The 21635-nt window shown below is 38.1% G+C and overlaps 1 protein-coding gene across 4 annotated transcripts in view; it reads right to left on the bottom strand.

Annotated features, from left to right (window-relative positions):
* The window catches only part of tbc1d32 (TBC1 domain family, member 32), a 92355-nt gene that overhangs the window by 25021 nt on the left and 45699 nt on the right, over positions 1-21635 (bottom strand). For 3 of the 4 annotated variants that reach the window (XM_063495638.1, XM_063495641.1, XM_063495639.1), the window contains exons 28-30: positions 16191-16274; positions 5437-5506; positions 1208-1323 (exon numbers count right to left, since the gene is read on the bottom strand). In XM_063495638.1, the coding sequence (XP_063351708.1) occupies positions 1208-1323; positions 5437-5506; positions 16191-16274 (270 nt within the window). The remainder of the gene's footprint in view (positions 1-1207; positions 1324-5436; positions 5507-16190; positions 16275-21635) is intronic. The other variant, XM_063495640.1, reaches the window with a different exon arrangement.

Below are 21635 nucleotides of genomic sequence, written 5' to 3'. Positions count from 1 at the left end.
TGAAGACAAAACTGAAGAGAAAATGCCCCAAGAACAAGCAGGAACTGGAACAAACAAGGAAGACTGTTGTAGTAGAGGCCTGGCAGAGCATCACCAGGGATGAAACCCGGCGTCTGGTGATGTCTATGTGTTCCAGACTTCAGGCTTTGATTGACTGTAAATGATTTGCAACCAAGTATTAAAAAATGAATGTTTGATTTATGGTTCTTATTCTGTCCCATTACTTTTGGTCCCTCAAGAAGTGGGAGGCACATTTGCAAACTGTTGTAATTCCTACACCGTTCACCTGATTTGGATGTAAATACCCTCAAATAAAAGCTGACACTCTGCAGTTAAAGCATGTCTTGTTCGTTTCATTTGGAATCCATTGTGGTGGTGTATAGAGCCAAAAGTGTTAGAATTGTGTCGATATCCCAATATTTATGGACCTGACTGTATACTGTTGCCTCAGTAGCCAGAGTGGCACAAAGAAAAAGTTTGTGAAATCTTTAGAGTTGGTAAAACTTCTGTTTTGCTTATTTAAAATAATAGTGCATTATATACACACAGTGAACCTCTGCAGTAATTACATCGTTTAAGAAGATGAGCATGTGTTGAATGCGTGGGTTGCAATGGTGCTCATCCATATAAATAAAGGCATACAAAGTCAGCTTACAAAAAAGTTATGCTCAAGAAATACTGATGGGTATGAATTATGCCCAACGACAAACTGTTTATAGATGGAGGAAATTCAGGACGACTGCTCTCCTGAACAGTAAATGTCCTACAAAGACCATCGCTGTGAAACCTATAAAACTTGCTACAATCTTTGTTCATATGTTCATTATAAGAAAAACCCTGAATAAGAAGGGGGTGTAGACATAGCTTTCTACAGTGTAGAAAGCTATGTCTGAAGAAGAAACATTGAAACCTAATTTCAGCAGTCACCGCATGATGTCAGGAACATCATGGAGGGGCAAGGCCATCATTTCACCAACCAAAGGTAAGCAGAGGTTCGGTGATACACTGACACAAAACAGACACAAATAACAAAAAAAAACATTCTTATTTTCCAAATTCGGGTTTTGAAATGACCAAATGCAACATTAATGTATTTAAAAAATAAAATGTTATGACACAAGAACATTTGTCAGATGGGTGACTAACATTTATAGCCAGTGTGTCCATTTACTGTGAATTCTTATTGTATGGACTCTGTAAAGGATACTGAGTTCTGATGAAGTTTTAACTCTCTGCGTGGACAAGAAGATCTTCACATGCTTCATTAGCAGAGCTAGGTCATTTGCAGCTTCTTCCTTCAGAAGCCTAAGGTAAATCCCATACCTGTGAATATAAATGAAATGTATAAAACACACATCTTCAAGTGCAAACCCTTTATAGATCAGTCTTCCTTTGTTTTTTAAAAGCATGTCGAGTAAGTTGGTCAAATTTCCAAGTGCTGTAAAAGTCACACTAAATGCTCCACACATCCTCTGACCTTAACACCAGCTCAAACACTGCACACCGAGAGCTTCGTGGCATGGGTTTCCATTTCTGCTTGTGAGCTAAAGCTTCAACCGCACCTTGTTTCAGTTTTTTTTCTATTCTTGACTCTATATTATGTCAGTGAGAAGGGATATCCTTAATATAGTGTACTCAGGTACAGCCGCCACATCTGTGCTGTTCAAACCTTCTGTTTGTAAGAAGCAACCAATTGGAAGAAAACTGGTTTAATGAATGCAGAGTTAAATTTTAACAAGAATTATCTGGAACTGTGAAACATGCAAAGCTATGCTGCTAGATTTCAAGAATAAAATCATGTTGGAATAATAGCTCTGCTTTTACTACTTTACTTCTTTATTACTTTTCATCTGTTTCATATCTCTTCTTTTATTTCCCCATCATTTTAAATTACTGAAATGAAAACCTATAAAATGTACTGTGAAAATATTAATTTTTAAAAAATGATCATTTCTCAGCATGACCATTTTTCTTTCAGTTCCCAGAATCACTCATGAAAGTCACATTGCCCAATGGGATACTTTATATCAAACTGAGAGATAAAGCAACATTGAAGTCTAAAGCAAATACCCCAGAGGAGTCCTCAAAACTTTATTCAAGAAGTCCAGTGTCGCAAGTAAAAGATTAATTATAATTTCATGTTCAACAACTTTTAATCCTATAACACCCACCACTCTGCGGGTAATGTTTGCGCTCTGTGTTGATACCAGAATAAAAAATGTGGCACTCTGTTCTCCTGGACAGGCACAGAAACTTTTCAGCTGCAGAGCCCCCTTCGGAGTAGGTGCTCAGAAAGAGTTATATTCACTGTGTAATGTAGCAGCGGGGTGTCGTTAAAGGCAGAAACAAGCAGTGTGAGAACAGTAACACAAGTCAGAGGGTCTATGGTGGGAAAAATAAAGAACAGAACAAGTAGTTGCACAAGTACAGGGCAGCAATATCATGAAATTCCTGTCTATTCTGCAACATGTTTGTTTCAACAAAGTGTATTTTAAAACTCACCTATCTCTGTTGTTAAGATAAGGTTATTTTTACTTAAAGCTCCTCAGTAAAATTAGGGCCCACCTCCATCCACATGACTTTGAGAGAGTAATTTGAAACTTTGTTACCTCTTAATTAGACGTTTGTAATTCTTTGGAGGTTGGCCCTAATCAGTCATCACAGCAGCTCGCTTTTTGACAGGTGCGCTCACATTCCACCTGTACTGGCTCCCAGTTCATTTCAGGATCAGCTTTAACATTTCACAACCATTTTGTGCCTTTCTACTTAGCTGAAGTCTTATAGCAGTGCACTTGTGCCAAAGCCCTGAAGTCTACAAACCAACTGATCTTGGATATTCCTTGATCCAAGATCAGTTTTATTTTCTCCAGCTTTCAGTTGAGCATGATTTCCTAGTTTTTATTGTGCAAGCACGGTTGTGTTTTCATTTATTCTTGTTTAATTTGAGGATGTTTTATGTTTTTGTTCTGTATTTTAGTGCAAATTTATTGTTGATTTAGTGAGTGTTAATTACATTTTGTATAGCATGTACTGCACTTTGGTCAGTTAAGGGTGTATTAATGTGCTGTAAAAAATAAAAACTGACTCAACTTATATATCTCACATCAGTCAGCTCTGACAATTTTCCTAATGTCGGCTAACAAAAGTGTCTCCAGCTGCCGAATTGAGAAACAAAAAAACCTTTCAGTCTTCTCCCTTTTTGACTTTTGTGCACATTTGCAGCTTTAAGTCATGTTGAGAGTGGACGCTGAGGTGAATTCTAATGTTACGGCTTTGAGTTCACAAGCTTGTTGAAAAATGAAAGTGAGCTTTTAAATTTTTTAGATGGCTTAAATATGCTATAGGTTAAAGCGGCAAAAGCCACCTTTTTATCTTTCTCTTGGTTTTTCCAAGTTATATTACTTTTAGGACAGCAAGACCAGATCACTTTTCATTTTTTCTAGAGTAGGTGCTAAGAATAAGCAACACCTTTGTGTACAGAGAGATAAGAAAGCGGCACATACAATGAAAAGGTAGAGTGAAACAGTTGTTGTGTTTTAAAAAGAGAAACCAGACCTTCAGTGATGTACTAGCTCATCCAGCTCCTAATCCATCACAATTCACAGGGTATTAACAAAGCGATAAATGCTACCTTGACCTTGAGCACAGTTTGGGTGAAGATCTGACCGTTACTCTAGTAGAAGTAACAACTATTGTGAATTATCGACAAAAGCTCGTCAGTCCTTCGACCAGATGAGCTATAAACTTCCATATTGCTTATACACAAACGAGTAACTACAGAGGTTTGAGTTGGGGTGAGCAAAAGAAAACATGTATGAGTGTATTCATTTGGTCTATAATGGAGATATAAAAGCAGACAAATTCTTTAGGAAGTGTAGAGCAAAGGATTGGTTTGATGTTTTGAAAAATGAAAGATGGAAACAGTTCATACTTAATGTGAAAGTAACAGAAAATATACTCTCACTCTTCTGTGCTGTAAAAATAAGACTTTATTTTCCTTTCACTTTGCAGTGGCAAACAGAACTGCATAGTAATGGAGTCCCATAGTGAAGAAAACTAAAGGCAGATAAAGCCATTATTTTCACTGCCAAGCGGCTTATATGTAGAGTGGTTCGGTTTGCCTGTTTGTTTGTCAGCAGGATTACTCAAAAAGTAATTGAAGGTTTGGCATGAAAATTTTTACCAGTAATGGTGTTTGGCTCATGTTAGGAGTGATTAACTTTTGGAGTCAATTCTGATGTGGATCTGAAAATCTTTAGAAGGCGTTTGTAGAGCAAGAAAGGAAAAACATGGATATTTTGCATCGTATCTTCATACCCATATTAAAAAAAAGTGAGACATCGTTTTCTTGATAAAAATATCACAAATTAATTTAAAATATCACAGACTCAATTTAAGCACTGTCAGTAGGAAATGTTTAGACTTGAGGAAGTGGGATCACTCTTTTTTTAACCTCCTATGAACCACACTCTTTCATGGCATGAATTTTTAATTTCCCTTTGCTATTTGGGCTGATTGGGACCTGATGAATGTAAAAACAAATAATTATCTTTTTACATGATTTTGCTCTACAAGGGCCGGAAATCCACATATGAGGACATTTGTTTTACATTTCGATAGAACAGTGGCAGTATAATGTCCTCGTAACAGATATCAGGCCCTTATAGAGTAAAATTTAGTATTGTGCACAACGCAAAATGTGATCCCCACATTTGCTGATGCCAGGTCATAGGAGGTTCAGGGTGGTAAGATTATGCAATTAACTTTCCGACAGCCACTTTAATGACTGAGCCTTGCTATTCTGTTAAAACCAAACCAACTTACATCTTCAACATCAGCTCTACTTTCTCTTTAGTGCTATTTCTCCAACGTCAGCATGCTTACATGCTTAACTGAGATGCTGAACACAGTAAACTTTATGTCTGCTGAACATCGGCATGCTATTATCATTGTAAGTCAAAGATGTCAGTGCTGAGCAGAAAAACACACCACTGCGTTAAAGTGATGATGCTTGTTTTCATATGGAGCCCAGTGGTGAAGACGCGGGTATTGAAACAATTGATTAGGACCGTGTCAACATTCATCAGCGCCTAATTATTGAAGCAAAAGTAACTGCAAAAAGATTCAAACTGAGTGAGACACAGCTTCTAGCCTGCACCTATGCTTTCCCCATCTAATATGAAATGTAACTTTCTCCTCACATTCATTGTGAACGCAGACACTACAAAATAAAAATTAAGGTACATGCACGTTAGTCCCATCGCAGTGATTTAGACTCTTTTTAAGAGATACTTTAGGGTAGTTACTTCCATGGAGCTCACAGTTGAGTAATTCTAAGACTTTACTGAAATAGTTTATACGCAGCAGGCTCTCCTTCTGCTGTAAGAAGCCTAATTAAATAAGGGTTTATGAGCTAAAGAAAATCCCTTTACATACTTCAGACAGGTGTTGATTCCCAGCTGTTCCACAGATGATAATACGGCATTCTTCACAGTCTTCTCCTCTGCTATAAAACAGGATGAAAAAAAGATGTGGTTGTTACCAAGCAATGCATTTCACTGAGAGGGTATATAAAAGAAGGTTTGGGTGGAAAACTACCTATACATTCCTAACAGCTTCTATTATTGCAATGGGAAATGGAAAAACATGACAGCATATCATGAATTGCTACTTTTTAAGACACCAGAGATGTAATGTTGTGTCTAGGTAACTTTGTAGCTGGCAGTTTTACAACAGTCGTTTGGCTTTAATTGTGATGTTTGCGAGCTAGCGTGACATCAAGGTGACTTGGGTAATATCAGTAAAAGTCAGCCATGGGTAATTTAACAGCAGCATTTTGACAGTGTAGAGCAGCAGAGCAATAACTCAGGAGTTTAGGGCTGTGGCAGGGTTTTTGAAAAAAAAGAAGTGAAAACTGAAGTGAGAACGCTCTTTATCTCAAGACCTTTTCTTTCTCTGTGAGTCACATGGTGAGGCTACAGCAACTGAAAATACAGGCCAGTTTTAGAGTCATGAAAACAAAAACAGCTCGGATGCAATCAGCTCTCATGGGCTCTTACTTAGTGCCAGTATTTGTTCAAAATCATTAAAAATATATTCGTCTTTGGAGTTGCAGTTGTCACTGTGCGGATAGAACGACAAATGAAGTAATAACAGTGGGAGGACTAACATTTTGTTTTGGAAGATGTTTCCACTGCTTCCTGGCTTTGGGGAATACCGATATTATTACATCTGTGCAAATGGATCCCCAGCTTCAGACAGTTTATGGGAGGATGATGAGAACATTTGAACAATTAATATGATGAGTATTATCCAGACACCATCAGTGGCAGGAAAAACTTCCAATTCAATTTACAGGCTAATGGTGCAGAAAAATGCAAGGGAAATGATGATAACAGTAGCTGTAATCTACATATCAGAGTTATAATTCAACATTGTTGCCATCCAAATATCAAAGCTGACCAATGTGGATTAATCACAAGCCATCAAATCTTGTATTAATTGAGAAAAAATGGCTTTTGATGAGGGCATGAATCTATGCCAGGATAGCTGGTTCTGTCATTTCTCTCACTCTTCTCTCCCTATATATTAAAATCTGTGAAAACCTCTAGCTGATGGCAATTACTGTCTAATGGAGATGAATCCTCTTCTTGTTGTATTTATTCCCTCCCTGCCCATTTCTCTCTCCTCAGCATTAAGCCACCAGAGTGTATTTTGCAGTTTTTAATAACTATAATCACAATCATTTAACAAGATACACTATGAAAGGTGGCACATCTGATTTATCTCTGAGATTAGTTGTGACAATTTGTACTTAGTTTAGGTGTAGTTGTGAAGCTTATGAAGAGTAATATCATGAATCTGGAGCTCTGAGTTGATTTAAACTCTGTGCAATCCCATGTGCTTCAGAGAAATTAAAACAAAAGTAATATTAAAAATAAAGAAGCCTGAAAGTGTTAGGACTTAACGGAGTGAGAGGTAGTTATGAAACCCATTTAGAGATATGAGCATACATCATTTACGACAATATATCCAAGAATGTCTGCAGCTGTAAAAATAAAGGCATGACCAAATTAAAAAGCTCAATTAAAAAAAAAAAGCAAGGAAATTTTGAGTAACCGTGAACTAAAAAATAAAAAAATAGAAGATAAAAACTCACTGAACTCACGCTAACATGCTCAGAAAATTCCAGTTTTCTGCTTTTCTAACTTTTCTAGACATCATTAGACAGAGATTCATGTGAGAATGCAAAAGTCCGACACAACGGTATCAAACATTTAACCTGCCATGTCCGCGAGATTTCGGATTGCACCAGTGTGAGAACAACACAGCTAACGGTGTACTTTCAGCAATAGCAAGCACGCTGCTTCCTGCCCACTCCATCCAGGCAGTGGGCTCACCTAAACCAGTATTTGCACTTGTGTGAACCTGTCTGAAGCAGGCTATTTGCCATGATAGATGTGAGGACAGAGAAATGGAAAATTTCACAACCTGATTTTTCTGAAACTCTAAGTTCACACGTGAAAAAGACTTGAAGAACCTCATGTTTCAAAAGCACCTCCTATATTTTAGTGCTAGAAACTAAGTACAGGGAGCCTACATCTCCTATGACTAACTGTCTGACAACCACTCAAACACTCATCAAGTTTGGGGATGGCAGCAGCACATTGGTTGTGACAGCCAGCAAATGTCAGACCGCTTACAAGGAGCACCTTTAAGCACCTTGTAACTCTAATATGAACCTTAAACCCAACAAGTGTTGCAGCAGGTCATTCAAACCCTGCTGCACTTGCTGGGATGTTTCTGCTGTGACATCTACCTAAAACACTGCCAGAAGAGGGAAATGCATCATGTGATTAATAACAATATTAAAAACAATTTCTTCCAACTAACCTCCATTTACAGCAACTTGCAGCATCTCAGAATGAGGGAAAGGGAATGCAATTTTGATGTTTTCCATGCAATACTCAAAAGCAGAGACTTAAAAAAGTTTGAGGATGTGGATAAAAAAAATCCTTTTAAATTATTATTTTATCTGAGCAAGCATAGATCTCTGGAACACAAAAAGATGCTCCTCATGGGATGCAGTAACCCAATTTCAACAGGGAGCTGAGATAAATGAGATTGCTGGACAGCTGCCTTCAGGAGTCAGGGCCATGGCAGGTGATGAGATACAACTCTGAACGGTGAACTGAAAGCAGTTAACACTTGGCAAATGAGCCTGCTCTCTCCATACAATGGGAGTGTCAAGCTGGGCAGAGTGGCTTTGACTAGTCAATGCTAAACCTTACTGGGCATTTTTCCATGTCACATGCAGACAATTACACACAAATGTAACCGGCAGATTGCAGAATTCAACAAGAGTCCTGACTGCTATCTGGTCTCCTTTATGGGCTGTTGTAACTGAAGCAGACCACAGGTCAAAATGGCAAAAGCTCTGTTTCTGTGTACTTGTGTCACTTGCACTGTGTGGACATAAATCTAGCTTTTAGCAACAAAATTTGTGTGTATTTAGTCAAAGTTTCGGCCAAGAACCAAGCCTTACAACGCAGAACCCATCTTAAAATATCTTCAGGCTCTTATCTGTCCAATTAATTTGAAGCATTACATAAATTAACTGAAATTTAACTTGTCATAGGTACACAAAAACTGTATCTACAGTATCACCAGTGAGTAAATATTTGCCCAAATATACGGATTTAAGATTATTTTTATCCTGGAAGCTGTTGCTGTTACTGAATTCACCCATAGTATGTATGTATATATAAAAATCCTGAACAGAAATCTATGCCTCTCTCTTATAATGTAACTCTGACAGATGTGAATTCCAGTACATCATATACGGTCAAAGTGTGTCAAAAACATCACAAAGTTCAAGCCTGAAATCTCTCCAAAAGAAAAGGACTTAAAAATATTAGCATCAACAATCTGACATGTAAAATGTGGGTGGACTATTTTCCACAACAGCTCTGTGTTAATGAAATTATGCAAATAAGATTGTGACTGATCCTAAAAATGAAGTATTACAAAAATGTGAGGCAATATGAAAGAAAGAAAGCGGAAGTACAAACAACTCTGATGTGTGTTTGTGAATTTAGATAAATAAATCATCAAAACAAACACCCAGAATTAAAGTTCTTCATCAGTCCCCAGAGAAGTGAGGCCTTTTTGCTGACAGACACAGCACTACAGACAGATGCTGCCTTTTATTAGCTGTCTCCCTGCCACAAATGACTGTCTACTAATTCATAGATCCAAGTGAATGCTTTTACTCTCATGAATTATCTTGACAGCTTTTCTTTAGAAGCTCAGACATATTCGGGATGATGTTACTTATAAAGTCTGTCAAATTTGAACACTGTTTCAAAACTTTTTATTGCATGACACACCACGCGCATGAAGAATGTTCATTCTTATGGCAATTACAGTTAAATTCCAAACTGTACATGTCAAACCGTCCAAATCTATACTGTAGGCTTAACCACACTCTAAATTATTTTAATTTAGTACATACACCCTTACTGCTTCAACAGGAATTTAGAGGGTAAGCGGCAGCCAGGTGCTGCTGATTAAATGTAATTGATTCACTGATCATCAGCAAGTGTGAGCACCTCTGTAAAAGCAAAGTTTTAACAGGTTGCTGATCTGGAGCGTTCAGGTGACGCAATGCCAGAAGTGGATGTCCCAGAATTTTCACCCAAGGCCAAACTATTCTCTGAGAAAAAAAGCTCAAGAGCTTTATCTCCAACTTGTTCTCTAAAAAGAACATGGCAGGACAGTTTACATTTGCAAAGTTGCATCTAAAAAATCCATAAGACTGCTGGAAAAAAAATGGCACGTGTTTGATAACGTGCTTGGAAACATTCATACCCTGTGCAAAAAGCAAGTGCATGTATGCATGTATGACCTTAAGAGAACTGTGCATGAATGAATGCTTGCAAGCCTCAATGAACAGAAGCAACATTGTAAAGAAGAATGAGTTATAAATTCTCCATAACCATGTGAGAGACTGATGAAGTCATACAGAAAAAAAGTATTTCAAAGATCATACAAGCTACTAAATCATAGGGAATCATGGGTTGTACTTCATAGAGTATAGAGCAGTCATTCTCAAACTGTGGTACGCGTACCACTGGTGGTACGTGGGCTCCCTCTAGTGGTACGCGGGAAAAATTTAAACGTTCAGCTCTGCTATCACTTCCGACACAAATGAAGACAGAAAACTAAACAGTAGTGACATTTACAGGGTTACTGAAGTTGGGCTAGCTCGTATATAATAATGTGCTACACATTGGCTAGCTACACAGCTATAGTTAGCATAATATAAACACACTGAAGCTGGAAGATGAACGCCAACTTTTTTCCACTCAGTGGTTAGAGACAAATGCAGTTGCATGGCAGGATCCTGCAGACGGACCAAACTTCAGTCAGGAGAACAACTGAGATAATCCATCCACAATACGAGGTTAGTCATTAATTTACTGCTGCATGGGCTGGGCTGTAGTTACATTGTAAGGTTTTAAAAACTGAGCTTTAACAGTGGTAATAAAAACCGAGAGAGGCCGACAGTGATCACTGCCTTTTTTAGGAGCTTGTACGATTAAACAGAACAAGATACGAAGCATTAAAACATGTTAAAAACACAACAACCTTAATAAACGATTAGTTTGGACCCGGAAACAGGGTTCATACGTCATTACTTAAAGACTGGATATCCCACCTGCTTTGAATGTTTTAATGCAGTACAGTTGTTATTATTGTCAATTGTCACATCCTGTTTATGACAGTTAAAATAAATAACATTCATATAGGAAATGAAATTGTCTAGTGTAAACTGTATATGGTGTTAAATAGGCCTATACTACTGTAACTTAATGTTGGTCATAAGGGTGGTACTTCAAGAGCCATATATTTTATGAGGTGGTACTCATTGTGACAAGTTTGAGAACTACAGGTATAGAGCATAGAGTCCTATGAAAACTTTCTTTTTCACATGATTCTCACTCCTGGGAAACCTCAAGCTTCTACCAAGTCATATCTTCTAAATTGCAGCTTAAAACCTTACTGTCACCGGGTAAAATATGAAGCTATTTATTCAAATAGTGCAGTGTCTTGTACCTTTATATTCTTCCATTTAATCAATTTTATTTTATATATCTTCTGTTTATCTTCTATTTTAAATCCTGTATTGTTTTATACCACCTGTCTTTTACAGTGTGTCCTTATATCTTTTTTTATGTCCCTTGAAAAGCACTTGAAATAAGCAACATAAACTTAGCCCTATCTACCAACTCCAACAAGTGAAACAAATCTTGGTTTTATATGTTGAGTAATCATTAGTGAACACCACAGTGAAATGGTTTTCATTCACATTTTAGCAGCAGTGTGCTTTATATCTGATCACCTCCCAGTAATTTAGATTTAGCCATTCAAGACTAAAATTCAAAGGATACTTTTGGCAACACCTGGGTTGTGGGTGTGTCCAAATGCTCCAAAAAGCTATTATGTCATCATATCTTCTGGTAATTATGAACAGACAAATTGTGCATTGTTTGTGTATTGACAAAGAGGTGGGAAAATTACTTCTAGAAAATGTGTATGAAAGAAAGATTATTGATATTATGTCCTTAGAAAAACAAATAAAAAAATGAAATAATAATAAACATGTCAGTGTCAGACATCAGAATATTACACATTTCAAAATATTGTTCTACAATGTGTTTTTACAGGTGTTCTGAGCCACAGAAAATTTCAAACAATGATTCAGAAAATCTCTTTACTGTAAAAAAAAAATCAGCACTTGTCAGAAATTTTCTGGAGAGCAGTTTAATAGCTAATGCACTGTTAATGTTATTTCAGTATTTCACATCCACTTCTTTTAATAGCTTAAGTGCCCTTGCTGGATATAATTGAGCCACATTTAGCTAAGTAGAGGGAAATTAAATTTACTGTTAAACAATGACTGTGGTTAAAATACAACTATGATTAATGGAGTATGCATTCAGTATGGAAAGCCAAACTGTACGCTTTTGTTAAACTTGCCAAAAATAAAGCATCCATAATATTCTGACCTGCCTCTGATAATATTTTTCAGCTTTAGCAATAAAAAAAAAATTACAATGCGTATTAACAGTTTCTGCAGTTAATATAATAAATGCGTGTATTACAGAGGTTATAGTGCATGCTGTCATCATATGGGGAACTGGCTATTGCCATAAACAACGCATATGCATAAAAATCAATTTGGCTGCGGAAGAAAGTCAAATGTGTTTGAGTAACACAATAATGGGTGGCAGGCCTGTGTGTTTGTGTTATTATTGCGAGACCTATGGACAGAAGTTTCCCACAGAGAAATACAGGCCTTGTTTGACTGAGCAGATTATTGAAGAAAACAGTTTTACCATTTGATCTTTACAGACACAGCTCTCCCCACCTGCACTCCTCTATTCTGTAGTTCATGTGGCATCAGAAAGGAACAACAAGGAGCACACACACCTGCATTCACAACAAATAGCATTTTGATACCACAAAGCATTTGCCAGACTATATTGTCCATGAAATGTCCAAGATGATTTCCAGGACAAGAGACTGCAATTCACTTTCTTTTTTTTAAACCACTAAGTTCAACCTACAGAAAAAGAAAGTTTTCAGAGAACTCGATGAACTCCTGTTCATTGTTACTGCTTTCATTGGAATTAGGAGTGCAAGCAGCAGCCAGTTGCTGCTAATCAAATGCACTTGATTAAGTGTGAACACCTCTGTAAAGCAAACGTTTTGGCAGTTTGTTGGTCTAGAGCGTTCAGCTGTGTTAACACAGTGCTATGATTTTCTTGGGAGTGGATGTCAAAAACAAAATCCAAGAGACTCTACAGGCCTCAGTTAGCATGTTAAATGTTAAAAAAAAGTTCAAAGGTCAAAAAAAGACATGCTCTCAAGCACGGTGGTGGAAAAGCCCATTTATCCATCAGATGTCTGAAATTTGGTTGCGCAACAGCAACAATGATCCAAGCACAGCAACAGTAAATCTACAATGACTGAAAAAGAAAAGAATTAAGGTTATGCAATAGACCGGTCAACGTCCAGACCCCAAACCCACTGAAATGCTTTGTTAGGAGAGAGCTGCATAAAAACATGTAGCTGTTAACCTCAATCAACCTAAAGCAATGTCGTAAAGAAGAATGGGCCAAAATGTCTCCACAACAATTGATATAGTACCTCCCCACCCTTCCATTCATGTACAGGCAAGGAATAAGGCAGGGGAGCAGCAGCGAGAGCCAGCACAGACAATAGCAATGACAGGGTCATGCAGAGAATAAAAAGGAGGAGCAGACATGGAGGTGCACTGCAGGCTGGCTTGTAGATGCACAACAACTGTGGGTTGACTAAAGCAGCTTAAATAGTGCACCCTATATGAGACCTGGCCGAATATTCAACAAAGGGTATCAGCAAAACCATCAGCTGATCTGCTGGGAATCACTGACTTAGTGGCCTGTCTGAACTAATTGCATCTTAATTAAAACCTCTAACCCGTGCAAAACAATGGCCGAGTGAGTTTAAAAAAAAAACACATAAACAACAATGCTGAACAATGCAAACCAGAAATGTGGTAAATCTGCTTCCGTAATGAACAGCTGCTTGTTTTTAATTTATATTGAGTGTGTGAGCCATTCATGCTTTTTCCCCACACCCTAATTTCTATAGAACTGGACCGCTGTTTAATTTTAAATTGCTGAGTCTTGGAGAAGCTATCAACCAATTAACTTTCTCTGCTGGTACAATTAACATTATTCACTGTTTTTGTGCTACTGTTAAATCTTACCTTTTGCTTTGTATAAGCACACTAACCTTGTGCTTGACACTTTCTCTGCACTTGTTTCGAGTGCTTGAACAAATGACACACTATTATAATTATACCAATGTTTACTAAGTGTCAGATGATTGCATTATTTCAGCAGAGCCATACAGTCACTGATGAAATTCAAACTGATATCCTTCCACCAATTAGTATGGTAAATATGATGTTAAACTTAGTACAACTTTGCAATGTGTCTTTGAGGTGAAGGTCATGATTGAACTATGATTTGACTTAACTTGATTTTATAAAAAAACATGTAAACTGGAACAAATAAATATGCTAATTGGATACTTATTGCACATTACCTTTAGAGACTTTCTAGGTAGAAAGATGTTGCGGCATACTTATTAGCACTGTGCCTTTTTGACTGCTATCAGTCAGCTTGTTTAGCCTACTGGCTACTAAATACTCCAACCTGCTAAAATCATTCACTCATTCGATTTGAGAAACATAACACATTTTAGCATGTGGTGGAAAAAGCTGCTCTTAAGGGCAGAAAGAATTGTTTCCAGGGATTTCTATTTTTATCCTGCCATCCAGCTTGGGGTGCAGGATCCTTTGTGTAATCCATGCTTACGTATGTATTTTACACACAGACAATGTGAAAAATACTACACATTGCTATGGATTAGTACTGAAAGTGCTAATTGCACTAAAAAATTTAGATGAAAAAATAACACCAACTAAATAGATAAGCAAGTCTGTTAACAAAAAAACCCAACGCTTTACCCAACTGGGGTTTTTCAACTACCTCAGGGACAAAGCTTTACCAAAATCTTCCAACTCAGACCCTGTGACACGTGCAAAATTTGGAGTTTCTTAAAATATAATATTTAGTCTGTTGTCTGGAAATATTCCATCTCTAAACTGTTTTATTTACATTTACTCTACACTCCTCCCATCATGAAAACCACGTTTTTATGCCTGACATACTACAGTATTACACTCCCACCAGATGAGCTCATGCAGCCTGTCACGAACCAGGACATACAACCATGACAAAACAGGAGATGCACACACAAATGCCAATTAAAAAGACTATTTATTTTAAATTAAAGAAACAAGAGAAAAACCTAAACTAACCATGATGTGTATAGTCAGTATAATTAGTGGCTTAAGTGAGTGCATGCTTGAAGAGACTGTGTACACAACGCTGTTTAGTGCAAAAACCCAAACTAAAACCCAGAATGTGTCTCAGGGAGGAGAGCCACTACACATTTGGGTTCTGAGGGCCTTTATAGTGCACTGACAGAATGGGCCCAGGTATTGCCAGTGCCACTGATGGAAATGAGCCACAGCAGCTCTCCAGCACCTACAAATGAGACCTGCCACACCAACAAGCAAGAAGGGAGACTAGGTGGCGAGCATCGCCACACTTTCCAACCCAATAAATTACCATTGCAGTTAGTAGTAAGTGATTGATTAGTGGGGCAACAACAAAAACACACTGAAGGTCATTCTAAAATACACAAAATGTTTTATTTTACATTCTATCGAAGTGCCTGCTGGAAAGTGCTGTACTGTACAAGATGCTTCCCTCACTGCAAACTCAGGTTTACTGCTGGATAAATTTAATTTCCACATTAGTTAACTCAACAACCAAGACAGAGCACTGATGGGTGAAGAGATGAGGAAATCTAAGTGTTTTAGAGACAATATGTGCACTGGTCTAATGATGTTTATGACTCCCAAAGTAGACATACAATCTCATCATCATTTAAAACTTAATAGCCAATGTGTGTGTGTTTTCTTTAGTTGAACAATCAGATCTTGGTCTTTTGTAACCAGACATGACAAAAAAGACGTCCCTTTTTTGTCATGTCTGGTTACAAAAGACCAAGATGGTGCTTTTATACCATCTATACACAGTTGTTATCACCAGCTTTGGTTCGTGTTCTTATCAGGGCTAGTTTAATCGCCAGGGTTCAGTTCACCAAGACTATTAACAGACCAGATCTCCACATTGAAGCGCGAGCAGGCTTCAGTTCAACTGACTGAGCCAACAGGCCCTTTCAGAAGCGACTGGAGTAGAAGGCTATAACAACCCACAACAGAAAACAAAGTGTCAAGTTCAAACTTACATGAAATACACTGCACTAAAATTAGGTGTTAAAACATTGTGTACTGTATATGCTTTGGAGTATAACCAACATTTACCTTTACATAATTTTCATAACCCAGAAATAAAGTAAACAGAGCAGAGCACATAGGTTAGTTTTGCGTCCCCTGTACCGCATGTCTGTCTTCACTGATCCACAAAGTGCCCTTTAGTTATTTTCCTTGACTAAATTGTAAGAATGGAGGGTTGGGGAGGGGGGTTGCTCTTCTTACTGACCTTTGTACCGAGCTGGAGAGAAGAAGCACTCTGAAGCAGAATTGGATAGATGGGCCACAACTTTCTCCAGAAGGTCAGCCAGCACTGAGGAGAAAAAGCAGGCACATAAAAAATCATAAGATAGCAGGTCTGCATTAAATATTGCGTTCAAAGGAAATCCAATTTAAAAATTCAAATGTCAGCTTTCAACTATTTTTAGATTGTTGGTTCCATCCAGTTTTCTACGCTATTAAGCAGCTGTAAGTGGATTGGACAGATACTTTCCATGTAAGACATACAGTGTGCTCAGCTGGCATAAAGTCATTAGCATTATAAATACTAATAAAAGATAATATATAATAGAAGTTTAAAAACAAACCTGCTTCACTTCTAGGATAAGGATGTCTCTGACAAAGTAAATTATAGCTCAGCGAAAAAATTACATGCACTGTAATACAATACAAAAAATGTACATCTTGTATCAACTGTGGATTCACTGGCCCCGACTGTCACTCAGTAAACTGTGTCAGCATGGCTTTTAGTGTCACTTCACACAGTCACTGAAGATCTAATTGTGGAAATAAGAGAGGAAGAGGGTGGTGAGGTAGGAAGAAACAGTAAATAAAGATGATACAAAACCAACCATCTACAGGCCAAAGAGTTTAACCTATTGTTTTAACTCGTAGTAGGCCAAATGAATAGACTGGTTTGTTTTAGTCTGTTTTGTGGCCAAAGAACTCCTGTCTTTTCAATGCGCTTTGTGCTGGCACACCACAGCACACACATCACAGTTCAGGCGTTTTCTGCCAAATGCTCAGCCTCAGATGCCTCAGGATGTTACAGTAGAAGTCTGCATTTACAGGCTGACCCAGAGGGACAAATTCATGGTGCACGACCTTGTGAAAGTCAAAGATTAGTATGCACCACATTGCTGATCTGATGTGCCAACTTTGACATTGTAAACTCCTGTTCGACCCAAAACTCACCACGAGTTATGACCCTTGCCATGAAGTCAAGTCAGTTTGAAAGCTGATGCTCTGCGTAGGTTTGCCATCCGAGGTGAACGTGCATGTGCAGAAATGCAAGCAGTCAAAGTGAGATTGGGCTAAAGCACTGGAAGTCATCCAGAGGTGCACAGGACCATAACCTTGTAGAGGATGTTGACCGAATTCAAATCAAATAGAGTTTTTACACCTCAGCCATAAAAGGCAGTTGGCCAGGTGGGCGGTGTGGACAAGCAAGTTTATGAATATGAGAACGTTCACAAACTTTTAATGTTAACAATAATGATAAAGTTCAAATCTCAGTGATCTCAACCTCAAGGTCAAGGTCAGAGGTCAAGTTTTCTGAAAATCTTGTGAATGTGATAACTTGAGAACACAGTCACCTAGAATTTTTATATTCACACCATAGGTACATCTACTACTAAGACTTGGATGAGTTCAAACTCTAGTCTCTTTGACCACAAGGTCAGAGTTCAAGTGAAAATCTTGTGAATGTGATAACTCGACAATGAGGCGATGTAGGATTTTCCATACTGATACCATAGGTGCAATTACTTAAAATATTGGATGAGTTGAAATCTCAAAACCTCAAGGTCAGAGGTCAAGTGTTCTAAAAAAACTCTGTGAATATGATAACTTGAAAACAAGTAGACATGTATACATGTATCTAATAGCAGGCTGAGGGGTAGCACTGGCAGCTGCCACTATTTTTGTTTCTGGATTCAATGGATTTGGGAAAAGTAGGTATTATAGCTTCCTTGAAATTCCTGGATTTATTCTAGTCTTGTGGGCTGTTTTCTGCTGCTGTGTGAAGTTTGTTTGATTGGATGGCTCATATTTCACACTAGCTACCTTTGATTAACATTATTCCACCTACTGTCCATTCTTTTCCTGTTTGTGTCCTGGTATAAAATGTTTCAAAAAAGGTAAATAAAATATGTTTTTGTTATACTACTAAATATGTGAACTAAGTATAAGGTGTTTTGTAAACACAGTGGCACAGCCTTCCAATCATTTCACAAGCTGCCAATTCAGAGAAGACTAAAAGGGCTGATCAAACCTCCTATTCACTACGCAGCTCAGTAACTCTGAGCACGAGTGAACGCATTTCATTGATATGCTGCTGAGGAAAACCAATTAGGGAATCGATAAGCTGACAAGATAGTAAGGTACTGAACATGAAACAGTTCTAATTGTAAGTGTTTCAACCAAGAGATAGCATAATCAATATCATCTTCCAGCTGAATAGAAGCTTGTCAAAGACAAGTGATAATCACAGTGTCTTCATATTCAGAAATAGACACAAGTAACTGTTGAATAAACTTCCCAGGAAATCAGTTTCATTTAGTAGTCAGTTCATAAAAGATAAAACATTTCCTTCACCGAATGTTTCTCGAGAAGTGAAATACCAGGTTGTACATGGTTAATGATGTGACACATGAAATAGCACTTCGACAGCAAAGAGAAGCCTAAATGATAATAAATCTCAATCGTGGTCTTCCAGTGAAAAGCCTCAAATGAGCTGTGGAGTAGTTGCTTTTACAGGCTTCAACAGTGTACTGATGAAAGGAGGCAATCACTGTGCAGTACACGCATTAATGACAAGATTGTCAGCCCTCCTTCATTTGAATATATTTTTGTCTTCGTTGAATCACAGCTATTTACTCCTACATAGGAAAAGTAGGCGTAGGTGCAATTTCACAGTGGCTGTCAACGACATTGATGATGAGTCTTAAAAGGTTCATGGACATCAGGTTTATGTAATCTTGGTGAGGAAAAGTGTGAAGTGCACCTGAATTTCAATAAAAGCAATCAGAAGAAAAGGAGGCTAAATAAAAAAACCCTGAAAACCTTCAGATTGTGTCATCTGGATTTTTTGTTCTTTTCACTATTAATATATTTAGCATATATTACACCCGTCAAGTCAATAAGAAAGATTATTTATTTGACCTTGTGCATGCAACACACAGAGGTGGTCTCCCTCCTGAATCTGGATCATCAATATTTATGTCGTCATATTTTCATAGGACTGCAGTCCTGTGAAAAACTAAGTACACCCCATGATTCACCAGCTTGTAAAAACACCTTTAGCAGCAATAACATTAAATAATTGTTTTCTGTGTGACTTTATCAGTCACATAGACATTATTGTGGAGGAACTTTGAGCCAGTGTTTCTTACAGCTTTGCTCCACTTCATTGAGGTTTACAGGCATTATTTAATGTGCAGCTCCCTTGAGATCGATCCACAGCATTTCCATAAGGTTAAGATCTGGACTTTGACTTGGCCCGTGCAACACCTTGCTTCTTTTCTTTTTTGGCCACTCTGTTGTAGATTTGCTGCTGTGCTTGGGATGATTATCCAATTGCATGACTCAGTTTCAGCTGTTGAAGAAAGCGCCTAAGATTTGACTCTAGAATACTCTGATACACTGAGTTTATGGTCGATTCAATGACTGCAAGGTTCCCAAGTCATGTGGCAGCAAAATAAGCCTAAATCATTGCCCCTCCACCACCAGGTGGTATGAGAAGTTTGTGCTGATATACAACAAAACATCTCTACTCTGGTGTTAACTGTCCAAAGGACATTGTTACAAAAGCCTTGTGGTTTGCTCAAATACAACTTGCAACACTAAGTCGTACTGTCAAGCTCTTTTTCGAGGGAAAAGGCAACCATTCTAAATAAGCCATACTTGTTCTTTTTCCAGTTGTACTTTCATGAACTTTAATATTCATGATCCTGCTACAGTAAATGAGGCCTGTAGGTTCTTAGATGTTCCTCTCACTTTTTTTCTTTTTTCTGAGCATTTTGTAGTGATCCCTGTAGTGATCCCGTACGTGTCAGGAGTATTGGAACAGTTGAGATGCATTTTTTCTAAACACCACGTCTCTGTGGCTTTTAAACCCCAAAACACACTGCACCAAAAATTGGTCCACCCCAAGGATCGGGTCCCCCGACACAAACAGAGTAACATAGTGCACGCTATTAAGTGGCAGGAGGATTGCCAGGATTTATACATCGGGGAAACCAAACAACCTCTGGTCAAGCGCATGGCACAACACAGAAGAGCTACCTCGTCAGGCCAGGACTCTGCAGTCTATTTACACCTACAGGCCAGTGGACACTCTTTCAATGATGAGGATGTACACATCTTGGACAGGGAGGAATGCTGGTTTGAGCGCGGAGTCAAGGAAGCCATTTACGTGAAAAGGGAAAGACCATCTCTGAATCGAGGAGAGGGCCTAAGGGTACATCTTTTACCTTACAATGCTGTGATTACAGCCATTCCCCAACTCTCTGTGAATGGTACTCATGGCCATTGATCAGTGGTCTTTGATCAATGGTCATGAGAATTTGCATAATTATGATGAAGGAACTGACCTCCCAGGCCTTCGTTCCTTCAGTGGGCTGGTTTCAGTCATTATGCAAATGTACTGTTTATAAGATTGGGGAAACCTGCAGTCAGCTGAGACCTGAAGAAGTCACTTGGATGAGTGACGAAACGTTTCTCCCACTGAAAACACTACGTCCAGATGAACAGAATCAACTTTTGGAGATTTTCTGAGCATTGTTCAGACCACATTTCTAGAGTGGGTCTGACCTTGGGGTGAATTTGATGGAACACGTACATGCTAACTAAATGCTTCAGACCAGTAAACTGCCCAAACTTCTGCTCTTAGTGAGGTGTTTAGACTTGTTGATGATCAACTAATCAAGTGAAATCTGATTAACAGCGTCAGATTGCTGCTTGTCCTCTTAATTCCTATGAAAGCAGGAAGGATGTACTTAGTCTTTCGTAGGACTGCACAGAGTCCTGTAAAAAAGTTGATGAAATGAAACACACCAGTGAGAAAAAACAAAGGATAAAAATGATTTTAAAGTAATTTAACTGTGCTAGTCTGGCAAATTAACACAGTTAAACTGTTTGTTCATACTTGTTTGCTTTTGCTTCCATTTACCATCATCCCTTTCCTTTGTTTCTTCATTTTTCATCCTCTTGCTAAGATATCAAGGGATATGCGAAGCTCACCGCCAATCCTTACAGCAGTTTCTCCAAACTGCCACCTCTGGCTTAGCTCAGTGCTTCATTATCAATCAACATTTTTCATTTGCATTGGGGGTTGAGCTCCTTGCTAGTGGATGTACATTTAACTCTTTTCCTTCTAAAGACATCATGTGACAAGACCTCTAATGTCAATCCGAGGGAGATAGTTAAATAAAGGTGTTTTTTATTATAGAGAGTCAAAGAATCCTAAAAAAAAAAAAAAAACGACTATAGAAGAATTCTTAAACACTAAAGATGCTGTCCTGCCCCTGCTCCGAAAATACTCTGATAATGAAGCTATAAACATGTAGAAGCACAATCTACAGGGAAAAAGTCCCTTTAAACCTTATTTTGGGCAAAGTCACCAAACCTTTGAAGTATTTTTTTATTAGATTTGACTCTTGATTATATACATGGA

The sequence above is a fragment of the Pelmatolapia mariae genome, linkage group LG15 (genome assembly GCF_036321145.2).
Source record: "Pelmatolapia mariae isolate MD_Pm_ZW linkage group LG15, Pm_UMD_F_2, whole genome shotgun sequence".
Classification (NCBI taxonomy): Eukaryota; Metazoa; Chordata; class Actinopteri; order Cichliformes; family Cichlidae; genus Pelmatolapia; species Pelmatolapia mariae.
The sequence above is the reverse complement of the archived record's forward strand: the minus strand, read 5'-3'. Positions and strand labels throughout refer to the sequence as shown.